Source organism: Atta colombica, unplaced genomic scaffold (assembly GCF_001594045.1).
Source record: "Atta colombica isolate Treedump-2 unplaced genomic scaffold, Acol1.0 scaffold250, whole genome shotgun sequence".
Lineage (NCBI taxonomy): Eukaryota > Metazoa > Arthropoda > Insecta > Hymenoptera > Formicidae > Atta > Atta colombica.
Genome location: NW_017259349.1, coordinates 173,355 through 182,010, shown reverse-complemented (window position 1 = coordinate 182,010; position 8,656 = coordinate 173,355). Strand labels below are relative to the sequence as shown.

At 31.4% G+C, this 8,656-nt stretch overlaps 1 protein-coding gene across 2 annotated transcripts in view; it reads left to right on the top strand.

The window, feature by feature from the left end:
• The first annotated feature begins 7,619 nt into the window (after nucleotides 1–7,619).
• LOC108688974 (serine/threonine-protein kinase PRP4 homolog) overlaps nucleotides 7,620–8,656 on the top strand; it is a 9,083-nt gene continuing 8,046 nt past the window's right edge. For both annotated transcript variants that reach the window (XM_018195546.1, XM_018195547.1), the window contains exons 1-3: nucleotides 7,620–7,827; nucleotides 7,984–8,154; nucleotides 8,334–8,583. In XM_018195546.1, coding sequence (XP_018051035.1) covers nucleotides 7,823–7,827; nucleotides 7,984–8,154; nucleotides 8,334–8,583 — 426 coding nt within the window. In that variant the 5' untranslated portion in view covers nucleotides 7,620–7,822. The remainder of the gene's footprint in view (nucleotides 7,828–7,983; nucleotides 8,155–8,333; nucleotides 8,584–8,656) is intronic.

The window sequence follows — 8,656 nt, the reverse complement described above, 5'->3', positions numbered from 1 at the left end:
TATATTAATTATAGTTACATTATTTATAAGTAAAATTCTTTTTGCTATTTATAGCCACATTTGCATAATTAAATATCAGCATAAGATTTTATATGTTATATGCCACCACACGTATATCATATCTCAATAAAAAAATTAATTCACTTACCCAATATGTAACAGCGGAATTATATACCACAAGTGTGCAAGTATGAAATAATGATTTTTTTTCCAAAAAAAACACGTTAAATTCGGAAGAATGATAAAAAGAGATTTATTCGAAGTATGCTCCATTGCTAGTTACACATTTTTCCCATCTTTCGGGCAATTTGTGGATACCAGTAACGCCAGTAAAAATCTTTCCCTTTTGCCGCGAACCATTCATCAAGCCATTTTTTCAAATCTTCGTACGAACCAAAGTGCTGCTCAGCAAGTGCGTGACCATCGATGCAAACAAGTGGTAATCGGAAGAAGCCAAGTCTGGTGAGTAAGCCGCATGGGGTAGAACTTCCCAGCTGAGTGCTTCCAACGTGTCCCGAACTGGTTTTGCCGTATGTGATGGAGCATTGTCATGGAGAAAAATGATCTTGTGTTGCCTCTTTTAGTATTCTGGTCGTTTTTTAAGCAGCGAACGGTTCAAATCGATTAATTGTTGATAGCGTTTGGTATTAACCGTTTTGCCAGGCTTCAATAGCTCATAATAGACCACACCCTTGTGATCCCACCAAACACAGAGCATCGTCTTCCTGCCAAAGCGATTCGGTCTTGCGGTCGATGTGGATGGTGCGCCTGGGTCTCATGATTTTTTGCGCTTGGGATTCTCAAAAAAAATCCACTTTTCATCCCCAGTAACGATACGATGCAAGAATGACTTTCTTCTGTATCGTTCGAGCAAAATTTCACATGTATTTTTGCGCTTTTCCATTCAATTCATGTGGCACCCATCTGCCGACTCTCTGAATCTTTCCCATCTCTCGTAGGCGATTGGAAACAGCTTATTGACTAACGCTCAATTGTTCTGCGAGTTGTTTTTGTGTTTGTGAATCATCTTCATCCAGCAATGCTTGCAATTCCACGTCTTCGTACGTTTTGGGCGGTTTTCCGTGTTCCTTGTCTGCAACATCGAAATCTCCAATTTTGAAACGCTGAAAACATCGTTCACACGTTTTTTGGAGCATGTTCACCATAAGCTTCTCCAAGTAATCTGTATGATTCCGCAGCAGTTTTCTTCAAATGAAAACAAAAAAATTAATGCTGTCCGCGAATGCTCCTTTGGTACAAATTTCGTCATATTAAACACAGCAGCACAATACTATGCAAACACTTTTCAATCAAATCACTTTGCGCGTTTGACACTTGTTGATGGTACAATAAAATAGCGTATAATGTTAAATCTTTGTACTTCATACTGCATTGGTGCGCCATCTGTTTCTCAAATCATCATTTCATACTTGTACACCTGGTATCTGCGTAGCGCTATTGCACATACAGCGTTGATTCTATAACATAAAATAACAAATACAAGTTTCAAATTAAAACAATACTCCATAGAATCAACATTTCAAAAGATAATTCTTATGTATTAAACTTTTAATACACCTTTCAATAAGATATTTACCAATAATTAATTTTTCTGAAAAAAAATTTTGACAACAAAATATTTTTATTAAATTTTAGATTTTAACTTTTTAATTAAATTGTATGTTTCTCTTTCATTAATTATTCGCAACTTATTGAGATAAAAATTAAATGGAGAATAGTTAATTTTATACAGATAAAAAATCCTGGTAAAAAATTTGTCATGCATGAATATGTATAATAATACATAACATACAAACATATACAAATATGTATAAATATTCATAAACATACATAATTGTATTTGAAATATTTATACATAAGTGTACATACGTCCTTCTTTCTTTTGTAAAATTATTTTTTAGTAATAGAAATAATAATAATAATATGAAAACATAAAAAATATTTAAAAGGATAATGTTCGTCCTAATTCTTTTCGAAAAAATCAAGTTTAGAGAAATATAAAATAAATGCTCATATATAATTATATATAAAATTATACATAATTGTAAATGAACAATTTTTTTATATTTCTCCAAATTTGATTTTTTCTAAAACAAAATTATTTCTTTAATTGTTTTTGCATTATTATTATTATTTTTATTACACTAAAAAGTAATTTTACAAAAGAAAGAGAAATGAACGTGCATTTTTTACCGGGTATCTCAAGATGGCTATGCCAAGATTAATTATCTGAATAATTCTTTAAATCTCATCCATTTTGAGATAATGGATCCATGAAAAGCTTTATATTCTTTTTTAATTATAATATAATATGCATATATTGATATAATGTATCTAATACATTTTTTATATTCATTTTTTCATTAATAAAGTTTTTTGTCGTTCAATTCATCGTAACATTGCAATAAGTAGCAGAATCAGAGTATACAACTAACAGTACAATAAGTACAATCCTGTAGTACACAAACATATAAAGAATCAAAATAATCAATGATACAAAAGAAAATTCTCTCTCTTACGCGTATATAGTTTTTTAATCGTCTTTCAATTAATTAAATATCTATTAAAATCTATACAGCACCGATTGTTGCGCAAAATTTTTAGAAATGTTTCAATCTTTCACATCTCGATCGTGTGCAATGAAAGGATTCTGCAAATATGTCTTATGAAATATTTCAACACCCAGTGAGAAATGATAATGAAATCGATATCGAATCGACATCGATTTGATGTTAATTCCATTGTCATTTCTTACTGAGCAGGAATGTTTCTAAAATCTATCATGTACAATAAATTGAAAAACATATCCAAACAGAACAAAAAATCATGACATTAAAATGATTCCAAAATATTTACTAAAAGTAATTTTTTAATCATTTTAGTCATTTCCAATCTATCTAATTATGTGTTTTGTATTATGAAATACTTGGTTAAATTAAATATTTATTTTGTATCCATTTTTTTTTTAAAGGAATATAATGTTCGATACCTTTTTTATGCACTTGCATATATTTTTTTCTTTTTTAAAGAAGTTTTTTTTAGAAATTTCACTGTTTTTTGTAAATTTTTGAAAACAATGTTATCGACGCCCATCATCGCCCGGAGTCGCCCGGAGTCGCCCGGACTCGGTCCGGAATCGCTTGGAGTGCCACGGAATTGCTCGATATCGCCTCAGTCGCCCGGGATTATTAGAGATTATTAAAGTTTCATATTAATAAAAATAGCGCATTCTTTAATCTGGAGATCGATTATGTTCAAAATGAAGTGAAAATATTATAGATCTATTTGCATTGCTCGCACTTTTTGCACTCGGCTTATTTGCTTTCTCTCTTTTCAATGCCAAATATATATCTATCTTATCTTAAGCAAAAATATTTGGGGATTTCATGCAACGCGAACAGACTTAATTAGGCGTTCGGAAACTCGTTGGTGTGTTTCAATGACTTCAGTGAAGAAGTAGTAAAGGTATCGTGTACCTTTGGGTGGTGAGTGTTCCCGAACGGCTTCCATGTGTCATCTCAATTCCATCTCACTACTCACGTTTAACCCTATCCTCGAACTAAACAATTCACCGGTGAAAAAAGACGGTAGAATGATTATAAAGAGGAACGATGGCGGTATATGATTGTAAAAAGAAAGAAATATAAGTCATTCCTTCCATTACCGGCACCTATTAAACATTTCACTATTGTACCGGTTAATTATATGTTGCTGTATCGACTTTAGACAATGGTAAAATTTTTCATCGTAAAAAATTCAATATAATGATTCTACAATGAATCGGTAGTCTTACTGAGCTTTCTGCAATAAACTATAGATCATAAATTATAAGTTAGAAATGAACCAATCACAGTAGTCAAGTTTCTGATTTATGACTTATGACTCATTAACCTCTGACTTCTGATTTATGACTTATGACTCATTAACCTCATTGTAAAAGGCTTATTAATCTTAATCGATGAATTTGATTAATCAGCATTACAGTCTTACAAGTTAGCTATTGGTCAACTAAGATTTCCACCTATCGACTCATTGCAGAATCAGCATAACAGGTTTGACTAACAATATTCTGATTGTAACAGGTCTTATTATTATAAATCCTAAAGAAAATTGACATCAGTGATATAAAACTTTAAATGCTGGATGTTGCTTTATCATCCAAAGATCTATTAGTTCCTGCGAAGCTTATTGTCGATCTTAGAATAGTTTTGTTCTAAATAGTACTGGACACATACAATTTTACAATATTTATACAAATAATCTGCGTAAAATGTGCATAAATAATAATGTGCGTAAAATATTATTAAAGGCAGAGCAATATAAAAAAAAAGTTAAAATAAAAATAAATAAAAAAATAGTAAATATTATAAAATTTAGACAAATTTTCTAGATTCATATAACTGCTCAAAATTTTTTGACCTAAGAACGCGATTTAATTGTTCTTTTCTCCCATTCCATGAAAAAGAAGAATTTCGATTAGTCGATTCCCTTGTGCACTATGCAAGTCTACGCTGCCATAACACACCGGCTCCTCCTTTGCATGGGTGGTTTAGTAGCTCGGTGTGACATTTCCAAATGATTTCATACTACTAGTGCACACCGAGTACATACGAGTATTTCCAAACGGCTGGTATGTATTAGTGGCACATCAGTGAGTGTTTCCTTAAAAATGAATAAAGATTACTGGGTATTGATCAATTAAGAGTCAATTGTTTCATCTTTTGGTAAATTTTACCTGTGAGATAAATCTGGTAATCAGCGTATGTGATTGAGTAATCTTGCTACTTACCCAAAATTTATCAAAATATAAAATAATCGGCCCTAAATTATAAAAATTCTAGTGAATTTGTTCACTTTTGTAAAACTGTCTGTTCACTTTTTTTTTAGACTAATGGTGCTTTCATGCAGCATAACTTGCATGAGCCTAACTTGCGTTAGTCAATCAAATCGTTTCAACTAGAATAATGCATAACTGATACAATTTAATACGATTTGATTGGTTGACGCAAGTTATGCTTACGCAAGTTCTGTTGCATGTGAAAACAGCCTAAGTTTCCACCAAGATTAGAGTTGGTCAGAGTGCAAGAACTGATCAATCACAATCGAGCATTTCCTTCTCATTTGACTGTAAAGGAATACTCGACTGTGACTAGTCAATTCCTATACTCCGACCCAACCACAGTATAAGTACATGCAATATATATAGTCACTGAATTTTTTATGTGGCTTCAATTTTTAATGCATCGGTTTTCAACAAGGGATATGGCTGCCTTCAGTAAATTGAAATTGCAGATTAGGTTAATTGGATCTTCTTCCTATAAAATATAATTAATAAAATTAAGTTTTACTAAAAAATTAAATCAAATTTTTTCGGTGACTTTATTGTGTAAACTGTTATATTTGTATACGATAAAGTATTCTTGTATATAATAAAGTATGCATTTGTGTACGTATATTATTAAATTTAACACAATTTCACATTTAATTACAATTTTCATGCAATATATTATTATTTTTTCATATATAATTATTCAATTACAATTTTCATATAATATTTAATCAATTATTATTTTTAATTTACTTATTACTTTAATATTAATATTACTATTGATGTAAATATTCTGATCTTTATATAATGAGTTTGTTAACATTATATTATAAACTACCTTAAAACATTACTTAAGACAGTCTTAAGATCATTCTACATTAGTCATATCATAGCGTCGAAAATGTCGTAAACATCATGTGACTTTAAGATTGAAGCATCAGATTGGCTGAAACAATAAGCTTGTGACTTGTAACGTCTACAATAGTAATGTAGAATGGTCTTTAAAACTGTTAAGCACAAGAAATGTCTGAGCACAAGAATTGTCATTCACTTATTTAAATTTAAATTGTAGATGTAAGTAATGCACAAGCTTTGGCATATGACATACGATTTATTGCCTTGAAGACACGATAATAAATTGTACGTCATACGTGAAAGCTTGTGCGTTACTTACATTTATAACTTAAGTCTCTAAAGCTATATTCCAAAACTTCCTCTCCGAGGAAGATTTTATTCTATATGCTACAGTATACGTTACATATATTACATATTTCGAGTAAATTTTCCTTGGAAAGGAAGTTTTGAAACGTAGCCTAAGTAAGTGTTACGACAATTCTTGTGCTCAGACCTTAAAGTTGGTTCTACATTAGTTGTAAGCTGATCGCAAGTTTATTGCGACAGTCAATCTGAAGCTTATTTTAAAATCAACGCTTCATATTGGCTGTCGTAACAAACTTGCAATCAGCTTGCAATTAATGAACCGACTTTATACCTGGGACAAATGATGCTTGCGAGCGTTAAGTGAAAGCCTAATGTTCGATCCTTGCTTTAAGAGATCGTAAGCCGTAAGAAATTGACTAATCACAGTCGATTTTCTCATATTCAATTTATTCTAAATCTACAATAGATTTTTAAGCCTTAAGCCATAAGGAATGGACGAATCACAATTCATTATTTTTCTCGCATTCGACTATAATTGGTCAATTTCTTATGGCTTAAATCACTTATTGTAGATTCGGATTAAGAGCTGCCACACAAAATTTTGCAACAATAACCGTAAGAGCCATAACATATGCATAAAGAAAATTATCCAATTTCTGTCTTATCACATTTCTGTCATAAGGACAAACATAAAATACGATTGGATTTTTTTTATGCGCACGTTTATGCGGCTATGCAAGTGTGGACTGGCTCTAAGACGTAAATTTAAGCAGCCAATTAGAATATTGTTTTAGATCTACGTAATCTAATGGAAATAGAAATAACAATAAATTTATCCATAACATCGCAATAAGGTGAATTTCAACGATTGAAACTTATAAGTTACTGGATAAATTTACTGCTACTTTTATTTCCGTTAGAGTACGTAGATTTAAAACAGTATCCTGAGGATCGATCAGGGGATCGATTCTGTATCTTGAAATGAAAATTACTAAGGTGAGCGAATTTACTAGAATACTGATAATTTTATTAGTCAACATCTAAAAAAATAAAACTTTGCTCACTTTTGTAATTTTCATCTTGTTTGAAGATACAGAATCGATCCCCTGATTGGCTTAAATTCACATCTGAAGGATATGCATTAAGGAATAGGCATCGAAATTGATCAATCAAGTTGAATGTGAGAAAAATAAACTACGATTAGTCGATTTCTACGCCTACTGTTTAATCCACTACTGCTACTGCCCATTGTAAAATGGTTTAATAGCTCCACACTAAACGCGGAAATTCTTGCAGCAAAAAAAAAGGACGCGATAACCAATGAACACATTAGGAGCTATAAACTTATTGGCTACCGCATCACATTTTGCCATGCGGTAAGTATTTCCATTCTATTGTCCCATAAGACATACTATCATTCAAAGCAAGATTGTGGTCCAAGCATAAAGATCTCTAGCCTAGATAAGTCGCAGCACCCAAATATGCATTCACATTTATATTCACGATAACCAATCAGAAGCATCAATGGCACTGGCGAATGCGAATGCCTTTAGAGAATGTATGCTGATATTGCTGATGTATGTATGCGCAATAGCATCTTGGGCAGTTCTTCCACCTTCCACCACTATCCACCAGTTCCACTTTTCACCATGGATAGAACTTGCAAAATGGCGTCTCACTGAGACATTCCTGTATTTGTGCGTTTGTTACGAACCATTATTAATTGCGATCATTGTAATCATTTGGATCGTTGGAATTGCTCTATGTAGTGATTTTATGTTTCATCTATTAATTATTTACTAAAGTTTCATTATGGGGTAAGTAAATTGTACAAAAATTTAATTTAATATTGCATTAGCAACAAAGAGAAATTTGATCTCGATTTGATGAAAAAATGGAGAAAAATGAATATATTCTCTTTTTATCACGAAAAATTGTTTTACCAAGATATTTATTTCGACACATAATTGCAGCACGTCAGATTTAGAAGATCCTGAGTGTAAACGAGAATCTTTAGGATTAGATTCTGATGCAGATGGAGTAATTGATCAAAGAAAGAAAAAAAAAAGAAAACATAAGCATCATAAGCATAAGAAGGAAAAATTAATTGAAAGAGACGATGAGCGATTGGATAAGCAAGAAAGGTAATGGATATTTTTAGTTGGACATAGTATAACGTGAATTATTTCATCTTTGTTTAATGTTGGCAAACAACAAGGATTTAATGATTCACTATGTTACACTGCATTCTTTCTGGAAAACATTCAATACAACTAAGTGATGCATTGATTAAAATTATAATTATAATTATATCTTTTTGTAGACGAAAACACAAAAAACACAAAAGACAGAAAAGAGATAGAAATATGGAAAATGGTACTATGGGAGAGAAAATAAACTCTAATATAGTACATAAAGAAATTGGTATGAATGGAAAAACAAAAACTTCTATATTAGAAGTTGTCTCTACAGAAGAAAGTGAAGATGAAAAATTGATAGATCTTGATTCTGATGAAGTAGATTGTACAATCATAGAAGATGATATTGATCTCGAAGAATTAATGAAACAAAAGGTACATAAACATTTTTATGATTAATTAGAATAATTCTAGATTATGATGCGCACACACACACACACACACACAC